The following is a 26,299-nucleotide window of genomic DNA, read 5'->3' on the forward strand; positions in this document are numbered from 1 at the left end:
AAAATATAGATCAAGAGAAAGTATTAGGCAATAAGAAACTGATCCAGGGTTTTTTTTTTCCTAATTAGCTGTGTCATTTTAAGGAAATCACTTAGTTTATCTGTGTTCTAACTTTCAGATAATATTTTTGAGAGCCAGTTATAATATGGCACTGTTTCATGATCTTTCGTTTATAAATCTGGAATTCATAATACTTTTGCCTTTGAGATTCTGCATACTAATCCTTACTTCTAGTCAGATTTTCAGTAACTTTTATTGTCTGAAACACAAAACCAAAAGTTGTGGAGAAACAGTAAGGAAAGTAGTACTTTCTTATGTACGTTCTTGGCAAAAGATTGGGAACCAGCTTTATTCCATGCCCTATTAGTATGGTATTTGAAATTAGGGCTATTAATATAACAAGTTTGAATATCTGTTTTTTTCTGGCACCTTTACTTTTTAATTAGGTTAAAATTAATACCTCCTGCTTTATTTTTCCTGACCAAAACAATTAAAACAGGTTAGAAGGTGTGGATGGGGAGCTGTTAGGGTGAAGTTCTAAAAATGAACAACAGCTGAAGGAGAGGAGAGGAAAGAGGCACTAAATACTAAATAGAAAATTAGAGCAGTCTCAGAGAATTGAGTAAAAGATAAGCTAAGCCTTTCCTTTTTTTTTTTTTCTTTTGAGACAGAGTCTCATTATGTTGCCCTTGGTAGAGTGTTATGGTGTCATAGCTCACAGCAACCTCAAACTCTTGAGCTTAAGTGATTCTCTTGCCTCAGCCTCCCAAGTAGCTGGGACTACAACACCCAGCTGTTTTTTGTTGCAGTTGTCATTGTTGTTTAGCTGGCCCTGGCTGGGTTTGAACCCACCAACCTCAGTGTATGTAGCTGACGCTGTAACCACTGTGCTACGGGCGCGGAGCCAAGCTAAGCCTTTTCAATACCCTCTGCAAACCTTAGTGCATTGATAGATATTTATAATACAAATGTATCATGAAAACCTTTGAATTTTGCTTATTATGCTCTATACTATCCCAGGAAATGTAAATCATTCTAGAAGGATTTCCTTCAAAAATTATAAGTGCATTTGGAATTTGGAGATTTTATTCGTGCAGGTTAAAATTGCATACATACATGTTTCAGGAAGAATCTGAAGATGATAGAGCTTTACCAGTGGTATCTCTATGATGATATGTTATTATTGCTTCAGTTCCTCAGGGTATTGATTAAAATGAAAACATAACCTCTTCTAGGGACCATGTTTGCCACCCAGTGAATGTGGTAGCGGAATTCCCTGTTTTGCCTGATGATTTTTCAGCTCTTTTCTTATTTGCCCTCTGGAAGTTTGTAGTGTTAGCCAACCTCAGGGGTTGGTTGTTAGGGTGAGATTAAACCTCAGAAAACTGATATGGTTGAAAGTCTCAGGTGAAATGTTTGGAGGAGACCAGTGAGAGTTAACTTTAATCTTTTTAATTCACAAAATTAAACAAAAACCAACAGTATTTTAAAAGGAATGTACAATCTCACTCCTGTCAATGACACATCAACTTTGAACTGTTTTCTCAGAATAGTTTTGATAACAAACTTTATCTATGTGTACCTTTTTAAGAAGGGTTATAACTGGGGCCCCTTGATGGCTTTGGGGACCTCTAAAACTTTGTATGCTAAATTTTGTGAATGCACTTATTATTAACTGTTAAGACCCTAAAATGATTAAAAGCTACTAATGACATTCTCCTTTATGGTCATTGACATGAATTTATGAGGTTACTAGAATTAAGGTAAAATTGGAAACTAGAAAATAAGGAAACCAATACTACTATGCCCAGCTAATACTACTATGCTAGAATTGTTACTGTTTTTTAACATATTTCAGGTAGACTTGGTACTCTCATATAACTATATATTAAACAGTAATTGGGAGAACCACAAATGTCCCTAGTTCATACTCCCCAAATGTAAAGTAGTTAATTTTCCAGTAGTTATTCTCAAAACTTGTTTTTCTTTTAAAATATTTAATTATATTAGCAAGTATCAAGACCAAAGTCTTCAACATGCCCTGAGGGTGATTAACCTTTATTAAAGATGCTTTTTTTAAAAAGCAAAAAAAAAAAAAAAAAAAAAAAAAATTTAAATTTAATATTTAGGTGTCTCAAAGTGAAAAAAAAAAAAAACAAACAACTTTCCCAGTTTAAGGTTTATAAAAACAGTAATAAGGTTTTATAAGATTCTGGGATTATTCTTTACAACAGTGGTGCTCAAAGTGTATTCAGGAGGTCCTGAGGAACCCTGAGGCTCTTGGCAAGGACTCTGTGAAGTCAAAACTATGTTGGTAATAATTCTGAGATGTTAGTTGCCATTTTTTGTGTTCAGTTTTCCATGAGTATATGGTGGAGTTTTCCAGAGGCTACATGATAATGTAACATTATAGCAGATTGAATGAAGAAGCCAGATGTTATGAACTGAATGTGTCCCTTCAAAGTTCATATGTTGAAACCCTAACCCCCATTGTAGCTATATTTGGAGATAAGGCCCCTAAGGAAGTAATTAAGATTAAATGAGATCATAAGAATGGGGCCCTGATCTAATAGGATTAATGTTCTTGTCAGATGAGACACCTGAGAGCTCAGTCTCTCCCACTAAGTACAAAGGAAAAGCCATAGAAATGTACACCAAAACAGTGGCCACATACATGCCAAAAGAAGAGCCCCCAGAATATAACCTACCTTGCTGGCACCTTGATCTTGGACTTCCTAGCAAGAAACAAATTTCTGTTGATTAAGCCACCCAGGAGTCTGTGGTATTTTGTTATGGCAGCCTGAGCGTACTATGACACCAGATATTAAAGGGATTTGCAAAAATGGAAAATATTTTGTTTTGTTTTAGAAAAATAGCCATGTTTTATTAACAGTGTTATTTATATTAATTACAAGCTTATTTTTAATTCACTTAAAAATATTACCCTTTATAATTTGGTAAATATAATACCAGTAGATAAAAAAACAAAAACATAAAACCTATTTGGATTCTTAAGGTTTAACCAAAAGTTTGAAAAGCTTTATACCTTCCTGGTTACTCATTGTTAGAGAACTAAGACTATATAGCATTTCTTTTGACTGGGACAGATTTGGCAACTGTAGCAAATGGAGTAAATATTCATGTCCACCTGGAACCTCAGAATATGATCTTGTTTGGAAACAGGGTCTTTGCAGATCTAATAGGCTAAGAGTCTTGAGATGAAATTACACTTGTTTTAGTGACTAGTGAGTGACAAGAGAATGGTGAGGCAGATTTGGACTCAGAGATATTGGGAAGAAGACTATATGAAAAGGGACAGAGATTAGTGTTAACGCTACCAAAAGCAAGCAAGCAACACCTGGGGCCACCAGAAACTGGAAGAGACAAAGAAGCATTTTCACCTAGTGCCTTCAGAGGGAGCATGATCCTGCTCATAACCTAATTTTGGACTTTAAGACTTGAGAATTGTGAGAGAATAAATTTCTGTTGTATTCAGCTGTCAAGTTTATGGTAATTTTTTATAGCAGCCATTGGAAATTTAAGTCCAGGGAGAAAAGAGAACTTAGGAACTCCCACTTCCCTGTTCACTTAGTATCCCACTTTGGGGGAAGGTGCTTTCTCTTAAAAATTATCCATCTTCTCTGCCAACAATCTAATCTCTGAGATGTCTTGCCTCAGCAAAGTGCCAGGCAGAAAAGCATCTCATTAAAAAATAGGAAGATGAAGATAAATTTAACCCAAAATATATACAGGCATTTGCAGAAACTGGTTAACCTAGAGAAATGCTAATTGGAAAAATGTTGAAAATTTAGAGGGGATATTACTAGATGGAGTTAATTGGTGAAATATGGGGGGAAGCTGAAATCAAATATTTAATATTTATCCATCTTTAGTGGAAAATTAAAATAATGGGTATTATTAAATTGCCTTGACTGTTTGTCATCTATTATGTACAGGTCCAAAGATTTATAGTTTTAATTCTACAAATGATTCTGGTGGTCCTGCAAATCTGGATAAATCTATTTTGAAAGTAAGTAACCAAGATTTGGCATCATTTCAAGAAATGTTCCCTTTTTCAAAAAAATGATGTATACTTAAAAAAAGAAAGTAAATGACGGAGCATTTAAAATTTTCATAAACAGTACGAGGAGCTTTTCTCTACTAAATAGAAGTAAATTGTACATAATATGCTGAGAGCCTATAAGACATTAAGGAAGGTCTGGTTAAGATCCAAACTTTGAAGCATGAGTTGATGCTGGGTTATAATTTGTCTCTTCATATATGTTTCTTGGTTTAGACCGGATTCCTAAAATATATTTTTGTGCTTGGTTCACAGTAGGCATCCTGTTAAGTAATAAAAGGAAGGTATTTTTGTAGGTAGATTCTTGTATATTCTTAAGTTAAAAATAATGAAGAACAAAAGATAAATTGGCCAGTCGGAAAAAATAGGCATCAAACTCTGGATGCCAGAAGAATTTGTGTGACCTATTATTACTACATATTTAGTTTTTAAATTTCAATTGATTATCCCCTTTTTAGTGTAGCATTCTTATAGGTTATGTGCTTGGGCTGGTTTACATGAAGGCCAATTTCTAGGCTCCATTCTCAAGAATTCTGATTCAGTATGTGTAGGATAGGGCTTAGGAATCTTCATGATGGCACCTAAGGGTAGTCCAAGGACAATGTCTTGACATTGGCCTCCAGAGGCTTTATAGGAAAAGGTTTTTTTCTTGCCATAAGTTATCTTTCTACTTTTCCATACCTGATTTTTTATTAAACATGTTAGAAATATGGTCAAATGAATGGTAGTCAAAAAAAAAAAAATCTGAGTTTAGCTGATATTTTGGGCTTGGTTGACAGAAATATAGAATATGGTTTGCTTCTCATTTTTAATTATTTTTCTAATTAATATGACCTTTTTGGCCTCAACAGGTGGTAATTAATAATAAGCTAGAGCAAAGAATTATTGGAGTGATCAATGAGCATAAAAAGCAAAATAATGACAAGGGAATGATTTCTGGAAGACTTACTGCCAAAAAATTGCAGGTATTTTGCAAAATAATTTTAAGTCCCTGGGTTTTAGTGGAGGATTTTCTTCACATGTGAAATAAAATGACTTTTCAACTTCCATTGAGATTTCATGTATGTCATGTCCATCTTCAAGAATAGAGAAGGAATTGTGCCAGGTGCAGGTCGCCACCTTAATATGGTGATATGAAAATTAAGTTATATTTCCAAAATTATATTATTGAACACCTACTATATTAGACCCTGTGGGGGGGGGCAGTTTGCTTATGTTATCTCCGACATGGCTGTCCTGCAAGGTAAATGTATCTGGCCCCCTTTAAGTGAAAGAAGTAAGGATAAGAAAGATGACATAAGTTGTAGTTTAAATTTATTCATTAGTAAGTAGTAAACAGCTTGGATTTGAACCCAATTCTGCCAGTTCCAAAGATCATGCTTTAGAAAGTGCACTAAAATACTTTACCCTTATGTATAAAGGTTTTCGTTGAAGCACTGCTTATAGTAAAAAAAAAGAAAATATCTTAAGTGTTCTGTCATTAGAAAATGTGTAGTTAAATTATAATAGGTCTATCCAATGGAATATTATGTAACTATTCGAAGTGATGATGAAGACTTTCTGATAACTTGGGAAGATACTTATAATGTTAAACAAAATTTTTTTCTTTTTTTTTTTTTTTTAGAGTCTCAAGATATTGCCATGAATAGAATGCCCTGGCATCATAGCTCACAGCAACCTCCAATTCTTGGGTTCAAGCGATGCTCTTGTGCCTCAGTTTCTTTCTTTCTTTCTTCCTTTTTTTTTTTTTTTGAGACAGTCTCACTTTGTTGCCCTCGGTGGAGTGCTGTAGCATCACAGCTCACAGCAACCTCCAGCTCTTGAACTTAGGTGATTCTCTTGCCTCAGCCTCCCGAGGAGCTGGGACTACAGGCACCCGCCACAACGCCCGGCTATTTTTTTGTTGTTGCTGTTTGGCTGGGATCGTGTTCGAACCCGCCACCCTCAGTATATGGGGCTGGCACCTTAGTTTCTTTTTTATTTTTAATAGAGATGGGGTTGTGCTTTTTACTCAGGCTGGTCTTGAACTTGTGAACTCAAGCAAATAGTAATTTGGATAGTGAGAATATGAACAATTTCTTCTGGTCATTTTTTTTTTTTTTTTTAAGATATCTAGTTTCCAAATTCTCAATTCAGTAAAGCACATTTAACTTTTAACTTGGGGGGGGGGGGTGGGAGATAATTTTGAAATTAGAATTTGTGTCAGAGTTTTGGTTTAAATTGAATGAGAGAATAAAATTAGTAATGAAAGAAGAGAAAATTGACAAATACGACTTTCTTATATTTCACTTTCACAGGATTTATATATGGCTTTACAAGCATTTTCATTCAAGACTAAGGATATTGAAGATGCAATGATCAATACACTCTTACATGGAGGTGATCTTCATTCTGCCTTGGATTGGCTCTGTTTAAACCTTTCAGATGGTAAATAGTATTATTGTTATATTTTTTCAGTTTCTAAAACTTTTTGAAATAGTTTAAATATTTGTGTCAACTTTTTGGCTTGTACTTAAGTTTTTTCACTGTTACAGTTATTTACTTTTAAAATGTTTTTACCTTTTTCTGTTCTTTTCCATGTATTATCCTATAAGATTGTGGTCCAAGAAGGAAATTTGATGTGTGTTGCTTCCATTTACAATGTACTTACTACAATGGATTCTCTAAATTTACCTATGAATAATATATTAGACTGTGTCTCCTGGTTTTTTGTTTAGAAATTTGGGCTATCCTTGGATAAATAATATTTAAACAGAGGGTTATGGTTATAATCTTTGGCAAGAATCTGGAGAATAAATAGCCTATGGGGCTGATTAAGGATGCTGCAACATGCTATGACAGACAATTAAAGAATGGGAAGGGTTAAGATTCTTTTATGAAAATTTAGGAGCCTAACATACTGAGCCTGAAACCAGTGGCCAAATAGAAGTGAGCAAGCTGTCATCTGATGAATGTACCCACTTCTATCTTAACAGATAAAACCAGCTTCATCATAGGATTTCTGTTCTTGGGACATGAGAGAATAGAAGAAAATTAGGTGCTCTAGGCCAAGGCTAGTTTATGTATATGCTTAACAGATGTTTCTTGGTTTTGTGTATGATATGTGCATTTATTTTCAACATAGTTTCTTTTATTTTAAGATGAACTTCCTGAAGGATTCAGTCAGGATTTTGAAGAGCAGCAATCTAAAAGTAGGCCAAAATTCCAGTCTCCTCAAATACAAGCCATTGTTTCACCTCCACTGCAAATGAAAACCAAAAACCAGAAAGAAGACTCTAAGACAAAGGTAATTTAAGAGTTAAGCATTCAAAGTTCTGTAGCATCAGAATGAAGTACATGTACTAGTCCATAAGAGTCCATGAGAGTGTAAAGATTAGCTTTCTAAGGATGGCACATGTGGCTCAAAGGAGTAGGGCGCCAGCCATATATACCGAAGTGGTGGGTTCAAACCCGGCCCCGGCCAAAAACTGCAAAATTAGCAGTTTTAGAAAGATTAGCTTTCTATAACATTTTTACTTCTTGAAAATGACTAATTGATTTGCCAAATTTTTCTGTTACTGTCTGTTTCAGTCATCTATTGTTGCATAACAAACCACCCCAAAATGTAGTGGCTTAAACCAACAGTTTGTTATTTCTCATGATTCTACAGTCTGAGCTGGATATGGCTAGGCCATTGTTCTATTTCAGAAGGTGTACTGGGACTGGAATGTCCAAAAGGGCTGCATTATTCACATGACCAACACCAGCTGGAGGCTAGCCAGGCATCCTCCTCCCTATGTGTTTTCTCCACATGACTAGATTGGGTTTTCTCACATATGGTGGTCTCAGGGTTGTCGGACTTCATACATCTAGTTTCCAAGAGTAAGTATTTCAAGGTACAAATTCTTACCAGGCCTCTGCTTTATCACTCTTACTAATGTCTTAGGGATTGAAGCAAGTCACACAGCCAAGCCCATGGTCTCAGGAAGGGAATTACAGAAGGGCATGAATACTGACTGGAAGATGAAGTTCATTACAGCATGATACTTAAAAACTTTATATATTATAAAACCTCTACAGAAGCATCATCCACATAAAACCACTGTTTTTAAGGAATAATACCAGTTTTTAACAGTCTACTTTTCATCTTTTTTTACCCCCTTTATGTAAACATATTCTTTAGGTTCTGCAAGTGTAGACTTTTTTAAGTAATTTTTTTTGGGGACAGCATCTCAACCCAAGTAGAATGCCTTGGCATCATAGTTTACAGCAACCTCAAACTCCTGGACTCAAGCCACTGCCTCCTGAATAGCTGGGACTACAGGTACCCACCACAATGTCCAGATAGTTTTTCTATTTTCATTAGAGATGGGGTTTCACTCTTGCTCAAGCTAGTCTCAAACACTTGAGCTCAAGCAATGCACCCACCTAGGCCTTCCAGGGTGCTAGGATTATAGGCATGAGCCACCACATCCAACCTAAAGTAAAGTTAAGCTCAATTTATTTGTACCTCACTGAACAATAAAGAGTATGATTTTTTTTGTAATTTGTGTGTCTGCTCTTTTTGTGTGTGAATAAATTATAAAAGCTATGACAAGATAGTTTTGACACTTGTTCTAACTTTGATTTTTCAGATATTTGTTTTCTCTTTCTAGCCAAAAAAGGAAGGAACAAATGTGGAAGTAAATATGAAAGAATGGATTTTGCGATATGCTGAGGAACAAAGTGAAGAAGAAAAGAGTGAAAATTCTAAAAGCTTAGAGGAGGAGGAAAAGTTTGACCCTGTGAGTAGAAATTTATATTAGGCTTCTGGTTGGCTATTCTTAGGCAAGATATATTTAACTTTTAGGAGCATTTGTTTCCTAATTTTTAAATTGGATAAATACCTGTAGGAGTTGATATGAAGATTAAACAAAATAACAGGTAAAAACTTGGCACAAAGTAACTGCTCAAGAGATGTAAATTACATTTCCTCCATGTTTATAGGTATAATTATTTTTAAATGATTGTTATCTGTGTGAAGTATGCTAAATTCTTTGAATAATAAAAAAGAATAAAGCATAGTCCTTTACAAAAGAAGTTTATAGTGTAGAGAGAAAACAGACATCATAAGGTAAGATAAAAAAATATATAAGGCAGAGAATATACTCAATAGTATATTAAGCAAGATATACTTGCCATAGATAAAAAAGCAAGTTGTAGGAAAAATACTGCAATAAATACATCTGACAAAGGACTCTGTCCATGATAATACAAAGAAAAAGGGGACTTCTATTCACAATAACATAAAGAATTTTAAAGACACTTTGTAAAAGTAGATATATGGATGATCAATAAACATTTGAAAATGTATGCAACATCACTAGTCATTAGAAAAATGAAACTAAAAGGAGATACCACTATACATCAAAATGACAAAAATTAAAAAAATTCCTAAGATCAAATGTTGGGAGAATATGGAGCAACACTCATATATTGCTAATGGTAGTGTAACATGGTACAGTCACTTTGGAAAACTGGGCCTTTCTCATAAAATTAAACACACATTTACCGTAAGTCATATGGGAGAAGGGATGGAGATTTATTGATTAATGGGTATAGAGTTTGTTTTGCCAGATAGCGTTCTAGAGATAAATGGTGGTGATGCTTGTACAATAATATGAATGTATTTAATAACACTATACACATAAAAATGATTAGGATGGTAAATTTTGTATGAGAAAAAATTAAGGAATCAAAAGCGGCAAGAGATGCGTAAGTGGAGGGCTGGTGGTATCAGGGCTAAGGATAGGGTAAATTTGAGGAGAGAGCTAACTCTCCTTTCTGTTTCGCTGTGTTGATATTTGCTTCTACGCAAAAGGGCCCCAGAATTCAGCTGATTGTACTTGCTTAGTCAGTTCTGTCCCCTTCCTTTTAATAGTTGTGTTTCATAGCAACACCACATAAACCATCATCTTCTCCACTCTATGGTTTTATGCTTCTAATTTGCTGTCACTTATTAACTTAAACCTTGGAGTTTAAATTTAAATTCCTTTTAGTTTTTGCCCAGTGGAGTCATGTCTTTGAGTTTTGTGACATCTGTTTTTATCAGAAGCTTTTTTTTTTAAATGTCCCTGACTGTGTATCTTTCAGATGAGTATTACATTATTGCAAGTACAGTCCTTTATTTACACATACTTAAAAAACAATTTTTATAAAAATGGTCTTATACTTTTTATTCTGCAAATTATTTTATTAACATGTCAAAGGTATTTCTCCTGTGGATTACCCTCTTCCTTTTGCTACCCCATTTTATTTTCTAATTATTGGTGTTTTCTTTATAGAGATGTCCCATATATGATTTTCAGTTTTTCTTTTACAGTCAGTGCTTCAGTAGATATCTGTGTACTTGCAAATCTGTGCATTTGTATTGTTTCTTTATGAAAAATTCCTAAAATTTTATCTGCTGAATCATAGGTTTTGAATACTGCACTGACCATAGATAATCTCTTTTTTTTTTTCATTTCCTCCTCATGGTTTTATTTGGATCAGAATGAAAGGTATTTACACCTTGCAACAAAACTTCTGGATGCAAAGGAGCAAGCAGCTACCTTTAAACTAGAAAAAAACAAGCAGGGCCAAAAAGAGGCCCAAGAAAAAATAAGGAAATTTCAAAGAGGTAAACACTTTCGAATTCTTAGATGTATAAATGTAAGTGTCTTTTATTTGTTGACTTTCCTAGAATAGCTGAGCCTCTTTTTAATACATCTGCACTTTTGTAACAGTTTATACTGGGATTAGCAGCCTTTTTCTGTAACCAGCTAAACAGTAAATACAGAGGGTGCTAAAAAAATGCATATACATTTTAAGAAAGGAAAAGACTATTAAAATTGTAATACTCAAGTCACGTTTAACTTCTATAATTACAAGAGGTGCTCACATGTGACTTATTCATCTATTGTTATTGGTATGTATTATTACAATTTCAATACAGCTTTTTCTTTTCTTAAAATGTGTATATATTTCTTTGGCACCCTCTGTACTACAGATTTCATGGCCATACATCCTCTCTCACAACTCTTCAGCTCTACAGCATAAAAATCGCTATAGACCACACAAAAATAATTGGCTGTGTTCTAATCAAACTTTATTTATGAACACTGAACTATAAATTTCAAATACTTGTCATGTCTCCAAGTATTCTTTTTATTTTTTCCACCATTTAAAAATGTAAAAATCATTCTAGTTTGTAAGTCATCAAAAACAAGCAATGGACTAGATTTGGCCAGCAGGCCATAGTTTTCTGCCTCTGATTTATACCATAAAATACAATCTCCATTCAAGAAAGAAAAGTGAATACAATTTCATAAGTATTTATTTTTAATGAAGATGTTTTTCTAGGCTTACTACATCTATTACATAATTTATTTTAAACTTTTAGTATATATTGTGAAAGGTAATAGATTGCCTCTGACTTCTAGTGCAGATTCCTTATAGGAAATATTAAATAATTGGTTACAGGGAAAAAGAAGAAATGCTGTTCATCAAATCATTTTGCAAAGTAAAAAGGTATAAAAAACAAATATCTGAAACTAAACATTGTCTGTTTTCTTGACAGAAATGGAAACTTTAGAAGACCATCCAGTATTCAATCCAGCCTTAAAAATTTCACATCAACAAAATGAAAGGAAAAAGGCACCTGTAGCTACAGAAGGAGAGAGTGCTTTGAACTTTAATTTATTTGAAAAATCTACAGCTGCTACTGAAGAAGAGAAAGGTAAAATGAAGGGAAAGTAATCTGAGTGTAACTAATAAATAAAATGTCAAGAATTATATAATTTTAAAATGTGTTAATTTCTATTCGGGTAATGAAGTTACATCCGCAAGCTTTCTTAAAAAAATACTAACAGTTACGATAACTTAAGTGGATCTCTCTCAATCCATCTTCAAACTGCAGAGATATCTTTCTGTAATAAAGATATAAACATAAATTTTCTGCAAAAATACCTGTAATGATTCTGAACCTGCTGACATCACTAAACAAGTCCAGAGCTTTTAGTATCACATTCGATATTTTTTGCATTCTGCCACTATCTACCTTTTTACTTTATTCTCCCAGGTATACATGTATACTTCAGATACTTCAGCTACATCATTCTTTAAAACATTTATTGTTTTATAATTCCATTACTTTGCATATTCTTCTAACTCCTAGTTGGCCAACCTGTAGCTTCAAGGCTTAACTAAAACAGCATCTCTTCTTTAAGACTTCCCTACCTCCTTCCATACCACCAGACAAAAGTGATCATGTGCTTCTTTGTGCTCCCAGGAAAATTATTGATATATGTAGTATAGTATTTATCCAATAAATACTATTTATATTATAGTACGTTGAGTCCCACAATAAATTGACAGTTTTTAAAATTATTCGTTTAGTGATATTTATTCTTTGAGTTTTATTGTGCAAAATGGCAAGTACTACATGTACAGTAACAAAATGTTCTAGTCTCTGCCTTCTTGAAGTGTATAGTAGGGAAGGTAAGCTTTAAATGTACATAAATAATACATAATTACAAACTATGATGCGAGCTTTCAAAGAGGAGGCTTCTGATACAGATAACAAGAGGTTCTAATTTGGATTGGGGAATCCTTGCTAAAGTCATTTGCTCTGAGATCTGACAAATTAGATATTAGCTTGGTGACAAGTTGGTGGAAAGAGCCCTCCAAGAGGATCACAGTACTCTAGAAGACTGAGGTAAAAAAGAGAGCAGCACTATTTAACAGAACTTTCAGTGGTGGGAATGTTCTTACTGTATCTCACTATCCAATGTGTAGCCACTAGCCAAATACTGAGCACTTGAAATGTGACTAGTGTAAAAGACTGAAATTTTTTATTTTAATTCATTTACATTTAACCACATGTGGCTGGTGGCTACTGTATTAGAAAGTATTTTTGTTGTTTTGAGACAGTGTCTAATTTTGTCACCCTCAGTAGAGTACTGTGTTGTCATAGCTTATAGCAATCTCAAACTCTTGAACTCAAGCAATCCTCTTGCCTCAGCCTCCCAAGTAGTTGGGACTATAGCCACCCGCTACGATGCTCTACTATTTTTAGAGACAGGGTCTTGCTCTGGCTCAAGCTGTTCTCAAACTCCTGAGCTCAGGCAATCCACCTGCCTTGGCCTCCCAGAGTGCTAGCATTACAGGCATGAGCCACTGTGCCCAGCCCCATACTTAGGGCATTTGAGAAACTGCCTGATGGCCAATGTAGTTACAGGATAGTGAGCATGAGGGAGGAGTGGCAACAGAGAGGTAGAGCTGCACCATCCATGGTGCAGCTTTAGTAAGGAATTTTTTGGACTTTTATTTTATACATAACAGGAAACCATTAAAATTGATGATGGTAGTGGCTGCTGTTAAAACAGAAATGACAGTTGATTTTGGTTTGTTTGTTTGTTTGTTTTTTGATGATCTTATACCTATAGGGCAGCCTACCAGACATTATAATTCATCTTAAATTCATCACATGGATAGTATCATAGATGCTTTGCAAGAACATGTAAGTTCCTTAAAATAAGTTTTTTTTTAAGATTGAAAGTATTCCATGGTTCTATCCATCAAGAGCATGTCATTAACATCATTTAGAGAAAAGCAAGCCTTTCTATCCTTTCTTCACCTATTCTTTTCTAAAGTGCTATTCCCTCAAATGAGAGGACTTTGAGCACTCAAAAAAGAAATTCAGATTACTGCATGACCTTTTTTAAAGAACCAATCTTTGTCTATCATTTTAGATAAAAAGAAAGAACCCCATGATGTAAGAAATTTTGACTATACTGCTCGAAGTTGGACTGGAAAATCTCCCAAACAATTTCTGATTGATTGGGTCAGGAAGAATCTTCCCAAGAGTCCAAATCCTTCCTTTGAAAAAGTTCCAGTAGGTAGATACTGGAAATGTAGGTATGTTTTTCTAGTTAACTCAGTGAACTTTTAGGAAAAATGTAAGATAAAAATCTGTTTATTTCCTATGAATTTAGACATTTAAGGAAGCCTCTAATTCTACATCTCAGGTTCATAGTGCTTATAAATTATCTAGTGCATGGTTTCCATGGAAATATTTAAATAACATAAATTAAGTTCAGTGTTACTGGAATTATGAATGTTTTTTATCTGACTTCACAATTTTTTTTTTTTTTTTTTTTTTTTTTGCTTCTTTGTAGGGTAAGGGTAATGAAGTCTGAAGATGATACCCTGGTAGTATGCCCTACAATCTTAACAGAGGATAGCATGCAAGCTCAGCACTTAGGAGCTACGTTAGCCCTTTATCGTTTAGTGAAAGGACAGGTAAGACATTTTAGGCCTAGGTGCTTCAAAATTATTTGTGGAATAATGAGTGTACTATATTTTGTTGACATAAAGCTATATGCGTTTGGAAGGTAGTATTTAATTATGGCCGTCTGGGCTAATTTTCTCCTTATTGACTACTGCTTCTAATTAATCCTTATTTCTGATTATTTATAATTTGGTTTCCTTTTGATCCTGAACACAGGTCAATCTTTGTCTTTCTTAGGCAAGAATTCTGAAAGGGGCAATCTATTTGATCCAACTTTTTGGACTATATTAATTTACAGATTAAAACTAATTGTGTTAGTTGACTAAGAATTTTAAAGTCTGTTTTCCTTTAATTTTATGTTGTCTCCCAGCTTTAAAAACTTGTGGATGTGGGTTACATTTTTAAATGTTAGATTATATTAACCATGTACTTCTAATTTAAGGAGAGATTAAAGTACTACTGAAGGAAGCTTTTCAACAGAACACAACATCCTTTTTAAATTTAGATTATTGGGGCAGTGCCTGTGGCTCAGTGAGTAGGGCGCTGGCCCCGTATACCAGAGGTGGCAGATTCAAAGCCAGCCCTGGCCAAAAACTGCAAAAAAAAAAAGAACATACACATTAAATTTAGATTATCAGTATTTCCTTTTGACAATAAATGTGTGTATCTTCATATGAAATTAGAACCATTGAAAATTTTAGACACTGATTAAGTGCAACTCTGAACAATAATTTTGTTTTCAGTTTCTTCCAGTAAATGCTCTTAATGTCTTTATTTTTCTTATTTTGCAAAATAAGGTATAAGTTGTGTTTACTTGATAAGAATGACTATCAGTGTCAGAGAGATAACATTCTTTAATAGCACTAAATTGAATAACTTAGATTTCATTTAGTGTAGTTTACTTAATATATTTTGACTTGTAACATTATACAACTGCCAGAATCTCAATGGAAATTTTGTATGTTTTAGAAATACTCTATTGCTCATCTACATTTTGTATAGTGCCACTTCAGGAATAAATAATAAACATTTCTTTAGTACATTACCATGTTTCAGGAGTAAGCATGTATTTAAAGTTAACCTTAGGGCTCAGCACCTGTAGCTCAAATGGCTAAGGCGCCAGTGACATACACCAGAGCTGGTGGGTTTGAATCCAGCCTGGGCCTGCCAAACAACAATGACAACCGAAAAATAGCTGGGCATTGTGGCAGGCGCCTATAGTCCCAGCTACATAGGAGGCTGAGGCAAGAGAATCGCTTAAGCCCAGGAGTTGGAGGTTGCTGTGAGCTGTGACACCACAGCACTCTACTCAGGGCAATAGCTTGAGGCTCTGTCTCAAAAAAATAAATGAATAAAAATAAAAATAAAGAAATTTGACCTTAGAATATGCCTGTAAGCGAGGTACTATTACTAACCTCATTTTAAAAATATTAAAGCTGAGGCATATACAGGCTAAGTTACTTGCTCAAGGTCATATAGCTAGGAAGTCCAGAAGCCTAAATACGATGTGTTATTTTTGAATTTGCATCATATGTATATTAAATAACTTAATAGGTTAGAGCCAAATTTCATTTTGAGAGAAATATAACCATTCAAAGTTCTAACCAATTGAATTCCAGTATTCAGTAGTTACCAAAAATAATGCATTGCTGTTTTTTTTCCCTTCAGTCAGTTCATCAGTTACTTCCACCCACTTACCGAGATGTTTGGCTGGAGTGGAGTGATGCAGAAAAGAAAAGGGAAGAATTAAATAAAATGGAAACAAATAAACCACGTGATCTTTTTATTGCTAAACTTCTGAATAAATTGAAACAGCAGCAGCAACAGCAACAACAGTGTTCTGAAAATAAGAAAGAAAACTCTGAAGATCCTGAAGAATCTTGGGAAAATTTAGTTTCTGAAGAGGATTTTTCTGCACTGCCCATGGAATCAGCAAATGCAGAAGATTTGGAACCTGTTAGAAACCTCTTTAGAAAGTTGCAAAGGACACCTAAGTATCAAAGACTTCTAAAGGAAAGACAGCAATTACCTGTGTTCAAACATCAAGATTCAATTGTTGAAACTCTTAAAAGGCACAGAGTAGTGGTTGTGGCAGGTGAAACAGGGAGTGGTAAAAGTACTCAAGTACCACATTTTCTCTTGGAAGATTTACTTCTAAATGAGTGGGGAGCAAGTAAATGTAACATTGTCTGTACCCAGCCCCGAAGAATCTCAGCAGTAAGTTTAGCCACTAGAGTGTGTGATGAATTGGGCTGTGAAAATGGACCTGGAGGAAGGGTAAGCTATTCTTCAAGTTCTCATTGAATGATGACATTACTCACCATTGCTCTTGGGATCCAAATGGAACCTGTAACGTATATGAGTTTTAACCGTTACTGGTTGTTCAACAGAGAATTTTGGGCATTTTTTATGTTTTCTTTGACAGATTTGCTAATATGCTGTTGCCCTTAATATGAAAATGGTTATCCATAATTCTGTCATTAAAATTCTCAAATAGAAATAAAAATATATTAACTTTAATAATTGAACATTCAGATATGTTACACATTAAATTGCACATTCAAAGAATATGGACAAGCCAGGTGTAGTGGCTCACACTTGTAATCCTATCACTCTGGGAGACTGAGGTGGCAGATTGCTTGAGCTTAGGAGTTCAAGACCAGCCTGAGCAAGAGTGGGACCTCATCTCTACTAAAAATAGAGAAAAAAACTAGATGGACATTGTGGCCAGTGTCTGTAGTCCCCACTACTCCTGAGACTGAGGCAAGAGGATTGCTGAAATCTAGGAGCTTGAGATTAATGGGAGCTGTGACGCCAGGGTGACAAAGTGAGACAATGTCTCCAAAAAAAGAAGTTGGACGAATTCAGATTTGACTAATCTCATAATATCTCAAATGTTCGCAATTTTTTTTTTTTTCCAGAGACAGAGTCTCACTTTATCGCCCTTGGTAGAGTGCTGTGGCATCACAGCTCACAGCAACCTCCAACTCCTGGGCTTAGCTGGTTCTTTTGCCTCAGCCTCCCGAGTAGCCGGGACTACAGGCACCCGCCACAACGCCTGGCTATTTTTTGTTGCAGTTTGGCTGGGGCCGGGTTCAAACCCACCGCCCTTTGGGGCCAGTGCCCTACCCACTGAGCCACAGGCGCCACCCTATATGCAAATTTTTTTCTGTAGAATGTATCCCGAATGATTTTTAGGCTGAAGCGGAAGGATCGCTTGAATTCAAGACCAGCCTCAGCAAGAGTGAGACCCTGTCTCTACTAAAAATAGAGAAATTATTGGACATGGTAGTTCATGCCTATAACCCCATCTAGTGGGGAAGCTAAGGCAGAAGGATTACTTGAGCCCAAGAGTTTGAGGTTGCAGGGAGCTATGATGTCACTGCACTAGCTGGGGTGACAGCAAGAAAGACACTCAAAACAAAGGAAAAAAAAGAAAATACTAGCCAGCGGTGTCCAACCATATACCCCACAGGCCACCTGCAAATTATTTGAGCCTATTTTGCTTATCTGTGGTGTTGGATATGGCAAAAATTATGCATGGACCTTTTTATTGCTCATCAGCTTTTGTTAGTGTTTTTGTTTTTAATGTGAAGAAGAGCAAACAAAATAGCTCTTATTTTTCCAATGTGTGGCAGGAAAAGGTTGGGCACTCCTGATTCCTATTTTCAAGCCTTGTATTTTTTTTTTAATGGGAAAAATTGTTTAAATATCTGTTGTCATGCATTTTGTCATGAAAGTTTACAAAAAACTGGCCAAACCTTAGCCAGAGTGACTATAAATTATAGGACTTTAATTAATTGATTATACTGGTTAGAAGCAAATAAAATGAATTGTGAGTTCACATAATTCAGATTACTTAATACTTTGAATTGTTCTTTCTGAAGATGGTGTATAATATTTTTTGTTTCTAGGATGGGTACTCCTTCATTAAACATGTTTTATTTAGCAAATTGAGTTACTGTCGTGAAACAAAGGAGGATAAAAAGGCACAGTTTTTACCCTAAGAGAATGATAGACATGTACACAAATGAAACAAAGGAAGGAATGATTGAAAGAGTAAGAAAATACGATAGGAATAGATGGGACATCAAAATTCCCATTAGGTACCACTGGTAAGATAATGGTGGCAAGTTCTATGAGATCTTGATAGAAAAATAGAAGAAATTGTAGGAGCTGTGCTAAAATTCTTTACCTGAGTAAGCCAATATTTTGCTCAATTCATTCAACATCAATTATATTTTTATAATTATATTAATGGAACTTGAAAAGATGAACAGCTTTTTTCTCACCATCATGAAAAGAACAAAGTTTTTTCTCCATAAAACTACAAACAAATTGTATAGTTTCATATAATTGAAACCATGGAAAAATACTTTAATAAATTGCACTAATAGATGGTAACAAATTGCACTAAATAGATTTACTACTAATTAATTGCAGTTATTTATCACTAATACTGTACATATATTGTAATTGCACTAGATTACTTAGACTGCTCCATATTGTTGCAAGGTCAGTGCCTAGACTTTACTTTGTAAAGCTTGTTTCCCAGATTCCTTGTGAGAATCTAAGCCTTATATTCTTCCTTCAGAATTCTTTGTGTGGATATCAGATCCGAATGGAATCTCGAGCTTGTGAATCTACCAGGTTACTCTATTGTACAACAGGCGTTTTGCTAAGGAAACTTCAAGAAGATGGTCTGCTAACTAATGTATCTCATGTTATTGTAGATGAGGTGAGTAGATTTTCTATTGTGTTCAGAATTTTGAAATATTTTTGTATTGAAAAGATGTCTTCTGATCTAGCTAACTTTTTTTGTACTTACTACTAAATGCCAGATACTTTTGTGTAATAATGTAATTTCCTCTAACAAACATCTTGTGTTAATTGACTAATAAATGCTATTTGTTGTATGCAAATACAGCATATATTTATGCATAACATTTATATAAAAATATTTATTTAATACTTCCAGCAACTCAGTGAAATAGAGTTATATATTTATTTTTCGAAGAGACAGGATCTAGCTTTGTCACCCTGGATGGAGTGCAGTGGCACAATCTTAGCTCACTCGGCCTCTAATTCGTGGGTTCAAGCAGTCCTCCTGCCTCACCTTCCCAAAGTGCTAGGATTACAGGTGTGAGCCACTATATCTAGCCTAGCTTTCTTTCTTTCTTTTTTTTTTTTTTTTTTTTCTTTTTTTTGCTAGGGACAGTGTCTCACTTTATTGCCCTCTATAGAGTGCCATGGCATCACACAGCTCACAGCAACCTCCAATTCCTGGGCTTAGGCAATTCTCTTGCCTCAGCCTCCTGAGTAGCTGATAATACAGGTGCCCGCCACAATGCCTGGCTATTTTTGTTATTGCAGTTTGGCCTAGGGCTGGGTTTGAACCCGCCACCCTCAGTATATGGGGCCGGAGCCCTACCCACTGAGCCTCAGGCGCCGCCTAGCCTATCTTTATTTCAAATTGAGATACATAAAGGTCAAATAGCTTGCTCAAGTTCACTTAGCCAGTAAATTCTGCAGCTAAGGTTTCAAACCCAGCCAGTGTGTCTCCAAATCTGTGCTTACAAATATGTCTCTCAGCTGTTACATTTAGTCATTAAATGATCTACTCTAATTCTTATAGAAGATAAGAAATCTTCAATATGTCATTTCTCTAGAGATAATGCCCTTGAATCAGTTTGAATACACATTTAAATTGAATTATGCCAAAGATTTCACATTAGAATTATTTTTAAATGGTGTACTAGCCTTGTCTGTGTAAACTAATCTGCTTTCTTCAAGAACAGACAAGATATATAGCATTTCTGTTATTCAGAAAATACTAAAAATTGGGTGGCACCTGTGGCTCAAAGGAGTAGGGCACTGGTCCATATGTCAAAGGTGACAGGTTCAAACCCAGCCCCAGCCAAAAACCACACACACACAAAAAAGAGAAAATAACTAAACATTTTGCTAATGTAAAGTTTTTGTGAATGTCTGTTAATTCACTGTGCTTAGAAAGCAATAGTGAAAATTTAGTTATTTATTGACTTTTAATTAATAGGCTATGTATCAATTGTTGGGTTATTTTCCTCTTTTTGGTTAGAAAATATTAGAAGCATAGAAAAGTAGGAAAGTGAAAATAAGTATTATAATCTCATGATCCAGAAAAAAATCAATGTTAACATTTAATTTGTGTATTTGTATATGTGTATATTTACTATGTGTATTTATAATTCTTTCACATGATTAGTCAAAAAACATGACTTTTTAAATAGCTTTAAATATATAATTAGGATATCCCATAATTGATTTAACTGTTTTCCTGTTATGGACAAATTTGGGTAAAGACATAAAATAATCTCATATTTTGTTAAGAGATAAGTTTTTATAAGTTTATCCAAGGATTTTTAAATTTCCTAATGGGAAAGGAAATTGTACTGTTATTACTAAGATGTCAAAGAGAAAGAGGCTGGATGGCTGCATTAGTAGCCCATGGATAACTGCTCCTAGGCAGGGAAATGCAGAAAGGAGAATGTCAAGTAATGGAGTTGCATATCCAAGACCTACATTTAATCAGTATCATCAAAGATTGACATTAGCCAAAATGCTAATATGCCTATTTATGATAAAGTTTTTACTGCTAAGTAAGTTAAAATATTTGTATCGGTTAGTCAGTCAATCAGTTAGTTCTTTGGAATCCCAAATTATTATTAGAAAGTTGCTTGGTAACTTTCTAATTAGGATTAATGCTGATCTATATCAGAACAACTTCAGGAAGCTGTGATTTTTGATCGTTTGGTATTAGCCTTCATAGGCATAATTAACTTAATCATGTCTATGATTAAGTGTGATGCCATCAATCTCTTAAACATTAAGAATAAAAAAGAAATGGCTCAGGGCGGCACCTGTGGCTCAACGGAGTAGGGCACTGGCCCCATATGCCGCAGGTGGCAGGTTCAAACCCAGCCCCGGCCAAAAACTGCAAAACAAAAAAAATAGAAAGAAAAGTTTCGGCACCTGTGGCTCAAACGGCTAAGGCACCAGCCACGTACACCTGAGCTGGCAGGTTTGAATCCAGCCTGGGCCTGCCAAACAACAATGAGTGCTGCAACCAAAAAAAAAAAAAAAATAGCTGGGCGTTGTGGCAGGCACCTGTAGTCCCAGCTACTTGGGAGGCGGAGGCAGGAGAATCGCTTGAGCCCAGGAGTTTGAGGTTGCTGTGAGCTGTGATGCCATAGCACTCTGCCCAGGGCAACAGCTTGAGGCTCTGTCTTAAAAAAAAAAAGAAGAAGAAAAAAGAAAGCTCAGGCTCGAAGCCTATAGCTCAGTGGCTAGGGCGCTGGCCACATACACTGAGGCTGGTGGGTTTGAACCTGGCCCAGGCCTGCTAAACAACAATGACAACTGCAAAAGAAAGATAGCTGGATGTTGTGGCAGGTGCCTGTAGTACCAGCTAGTTGGGAGGCTGAGGCAAAAGAATCACTTAAGCCCAAGAGTTTGAGGTTGCTATGAATTGTGACACCATAGCACTCTACCAAGGGTGACATAATGAGATTCTGTCTCAAAAAAAAAAAAAGCTCAGCAGAATTCATCATGCTAAATATATCAGAGATTTGGGAGCAGGGTTCATTATATCATACAGCACTCTCTGTACAAAGATGCTTAAGGACAGTGCTCTTTCTGGACTTATTAGGAACAGTCATATGATTTGGGGTTTTTTTTCTTCTTTTTAAAAATTCTTATTTGTACAAATTACCAAATATTTGATGAGATTTTCCAAATCTATGTCATCCATCAGGAGCTTCCTGAGCTTCAGAGATGAATATCCAACTACCTACCTATTAGATTCCTTCAGTTGCAGCAACTTCAAACTCAGGATTTCCAAAACTCAACATCTCCGCTCCCTGCTCAGTTTTTTATAACTTGAGCCACCTCCTCCTTTGTGAATCTCAATGAATGATCGCCACAATCATCTGGTCAGACTACCAAATTAAAAATGTCCAATACTGGCTTGGCGCCCATGGCACAGTGGTTACCGCGCTAGCCACATACACCAAGGGTGGTGGGCTCAAACCCAGCCCGGACCAGCTAAACAACAAGGACAACTGCAACAAAAAAATAGCCAGGCGCTGTGGTGGGCACCTGTAGTCCCAGTACTTGGGAGGCTGAGGCAAGAGAATCACTTGAGCCCAAGAGTTTGAGGTTGCTATGAGCTGTGATGTGATGGTACTCTACTGAGGGTGACATAGTGAGATTCTCTCTCAAAAAAAAAAATAAATAAAAAGTCCAATACTCTTCCTTTCTCCCACATCCCTACAGCCAATTACCTAGTCCTTTTGTTCTGCCTTTCTCAAATTCATTCATTTTTTTCCATAATTGCTGATGTTTTCCTTGCAGAGGCCACCATTATCTCTTTATTTGCTACAAAAGCCTCTAATGAATTAAATTTTTTGCTTTCTCCTTTGCTCACCTCCACCACATTCTCCACAAGGTAACCAGAAAATTCAGACCACATGATTCTCCTGCTTTACAATGCTTTAATCACTGCCCTAACTCCTTAAACCTTCCTAATGCTGCGACCCTCAGTTCCTCATGTTGTGGTGACCCCCAACCATAAAATTATTTTCGTTGCTACTTCATAACTATAATTTTGCTACTGTTATGAATCATAATGTAATTATCTGATATTCAGGATGTATTTTCACTGTTACAAAGGGGATTGTGACCCACAAGTTGAGAACTGCTGCCTTAAGGTAAAGTCTCTATTCCTTAATATGTTTTACAAGGCTTTACACAGCAATTTAACAAGTACCTCTCTAGCTTTATCTCTTACCCATTGGTCATCCCATTCTCAAGTCATTGTTTTTGTTTTTCCTGTTTCTAAAATTATTATTCCTCTTTCCACCTTGTTTTTATACACACTGTATCCCGTCATGAACACTTTTTCCTTCCTTTCTTATCCTTTTTCTTCCTCTTCCTTTTTTTCTTTTCAAATTCATCCTTCAGTTAGCATCAATGGCAATTTGACTTAGTAACCTTCCTGACCATCTTGATTAGCTATCCTTCACATATAATTTCAAACCATCCTGTATAGTATCTTCATACTGCACTGAAAACTCTGAAATGACGAGAACTTGGTCTTGGTCTCCAACATTTAACATAATGTTGAGTAATTATTATTTGTTAGTCTCTGTTCTAAGGGTATTACCGCATTTGATTGCCACAACTCTGTAAGCTTTGCATTATTTTAGTCTCTTTTTATAGAAGAGGTAGATGTAGAGATATTTAAATAGTGTTCTCTAAGTCATCCTATAAGCAACCAAGCTAAGAATTGCCCAAGCAATTGATTCCAGAGCCTGTACACTTAACCACTACTGCCTCTCTTCTTAAATCTGCTATGAAATAAGATGGGATAGAAACAAGTCGGAGTACAGAAAGTTGAAAGATAGACTTTTGTATATTTAGCAAATCTTTGTTACATTCTGATAACTTGCCTGTGCCCTACAGCATTTTTACAGTGCTCTTCCCTAACATACATGTGTTAGAAGAGAGATGGATAAAGAGAGTAATAGGGACCCTGTTATATTCCTACTATTCAGCTTCCCCCCTCCTCCGCCTTTTTTTTTTTAGAGACAGAGTCTCACTTTGTTGCCCTTGGTAGAATGCCGTGGTATCACAGCTCAAAGCAACCTCCAGCTCTTAGGCTTAGGCGATTCTCTTGCTGCGACCCTCAGTTCCTCATGAGTAGCTGGGACTATAGGCACCTGTCACAATGCCCGGCTATTTTTTTTTTTTTTTTTTTTTTTTGCAGTTTGGCCAGGGGCCAGGTTTGAACCCACCACTCTTGGTATATGGGGCCAGCGCCCTCCTCACTGAGCCACAGCTTCCCTTTTTTTTACATAGTGGATAATCCATCTATCTTTTATAATAGTGGGAGAGATTTAATGGTCATCCTTACTTCTAAGTGAAATTTGGGATATACCCTAATCTTACCAGCTACATCTGATGTGATTTGCAAACCATCTCCTGGGATAGAGTCCTATTGTCATGGCTAATCATGTGCATTATATGCTGATTTTCAATGGCTTCAGTATTCAAGAATGACTTTATTTTTAATTTTGAAGATCTGCCCTATTTTACAGATTCCTTTCCTGAACATGTACTGACTATACTTAAATATTGGTTAACTTTGAGTAGATTTGAGTGGTTGTTTAAGCATCTTACTAGACTTTATACAGCATATGATTAGTTTTCTTATTTCCTAGGTTCATGAAAGAAGTGTTCAGTCAGACTTCCTACTAATTATCTTGAAGGAAATTTTACAGAAACGTTCTGATCTACACTTGATTTTAATGAGTGCCACTGTGGACAGTGAAAAATTTTCTACATACTTTGCACACTGCCCTATTCTCAGAATTTCAGGAAGAAGTTATCCTGTTGAGGTAAGTTTTCTTTCTCATGTGTGTAAGCAGAAACTGAATTCCTGTCAGAATGTTTTCCCCCAGAAGATGGGCCCTTGTAGTCTGAGTTCAGAGTTATTCCTAGTTACAGTGACTGAACAGAGGACCTGGATATGGCCTTGAGAATCAGAGGGTTGGTACTGCTCTGCCTGAGGGCTAGGAAGGAGGGAATGGAGAGTTTTTTCTTTTTTTGTGTGGAGACAAGAGTCTCACTCTGTTGCCTGGGTGTAGTGCCCATGGGTTCATCATAGCTCACAGCAACCTCAAAGTCTTGAGCTCAAGCAATCCTCTTGCCTCAGTCTCTCAAGCAGCTGGGAGTAAGGGTGCCTGTCATGACACTTGGCTAGTTTTTTCTATTTTTAGTAGCCAAAGTTTCACTATTGCTCAGTATTTCAATATTTCACTATTCTCCAACTCCTGAGCTCAGTCTACCTGCCTCAGCCTGCCAGAGTGCTAGGATTACAGGCATGAGCCACCATGCTCAGCCAAAAGGAGGGTTCTGATGAAAGACAGACCTGAAGACTACAGAATATAAAACTTAATTTTACATCATCATTGTATCCAGATAAAGAGAGGCTACCTGGCAAGGAAAGATAAAACACAAATACAGTCTAGCAAGAGGGACAAGGGAGGGCAATTGGCGGGATTGCACCCTAATGTGCACAGTGTGAGAGTACTTAGCATGACCCCTGAGTGAGGGGCTCAACTACAACTTGAACTTTACCTTAGAATTGAAAACAACGTAACCTAGATATTTGTTCCCTCATATGACTTTGAAATTTCAAAAGAAAAGGTGACTACCTGGCAATTAAAGAACTCTACCCCTTAAATTTGGGTTGTCTTTGAAAGCTTCCTTTCTGCATATTTTATTCTGGTGGGTTTTTTTTGTTTGTTTGTTTTGCAGTTTTTAGCTGGGGCCGATTTGAACCCGCCACCTCCAGTATACGGGCCAGCACCCCACTCCTTTGAGCCACCAGGCACTGCCCTGCATATTTTATTCTTGATGCTTACCTTTTTAGTTCAGCTGATAAAGTCTACTCTTTTAACTATTTCACATTAAAAGAAAAAAAACTATGCAGCATAATGTAATTTGCCCTGAAACTTTAGAGACAACTCATCTGTATCAACCAAGTTCTTCATTCACTGAAAAATAATGTTTTCATGATATTCTAAATGAACATTTGTTCCCCTTATTCTCTTTAAAATGATACTTACTACAATGAATTTGAATTCACCCACTTATGTACCTTACTTTATATAGGTTTTTCATCTTGAAGATATAATAGAAGAAACAGGCTTTGTGCTAGAGAAAGACTCAGAATACTGTCAGAAATTTCTGGAGGAGGAAGAAGAAATAACCATTAATCTTACAAGCAAAGCAGGGGGAATAAGAAAGTATCAGGTAAAAAGAAAACATTCTGAAGGATGCTCAGTATCCAGGGCATAACCTGGCACTGGAGTTATGCCCCAAGAGTT

The 26,299-nt window shown here is 35.9% G+C and overlaps 1 protein-coding gene across 1 annotated transcript in view; it reads left to right on the plus strand.

The window, feature by feature from the left end:
* DHX29 (DExH-box helicase 29) overlaps positions 1–26,299 on the plus strand; it is a 51,133-nt gene that overhangs the window by 3,209 nt on the left and 21,625 nt on the right. The window contains exons 2-14 of the mRNA XM_053590507.1: positions 3,957–4,030; positions 4,933–5,046; positions 6,379–6,508; positions 7,222–7,367; positions 8,716–8,844; positions 10,592–10,718; positions 11,658–11,816; positions 13,831–13,996; positions 14,257–14,380; positions 16,038–16,646; positions 18,964–19,107; positions 24,629–24,805; positions 26,085–26,225. Coding sequence (XP_053446482.1) covers positions 3,957–4,030; positions 4,933–5,046; positions 6,379–6,508; positions 7,222–7,367; positions 8,716–8,844; positions 10,592–10,718; positions 11,658–11,816; positions 13,831–13,996; positions 14,257–14,380; positions 16,038–16,646; positions 18,964–19,107; positions 24,629–24,805; positions 26,085–26,225 — 2,240 coding nt within the window. The remainder of the gene's footprint in view (positions 1–3,956; positions 4,031–4,932; positions 5,047–6,378; positions 6,509–7,221; positions 7,368–8,715; positions 8,845–10,591; positions 10,719–11,657; positions 11,817–13,830; positions 13,997–14,256; positions 14,381–16,037; positions 16,647–18,963; positions 19,108–24,628; positions 24,806–26,084; positions 26,226–26,299) is intronic.

Source organism: Nycticebus coucang, chromosome 1 (genome assembly GCF_027406575.1).
Source record: "Nycticebus coucang isolate mNycCou1 chromosome 1, mNycCou1.pri, whole genome shotgun sequence".
In the NCBI taxonomy this organism is placed as follows: Eukaryota; Metazoa; Chordata; class Mammalia; order Primates; family Lorisidae; genus Nycticebus; species Nycticebus coucang.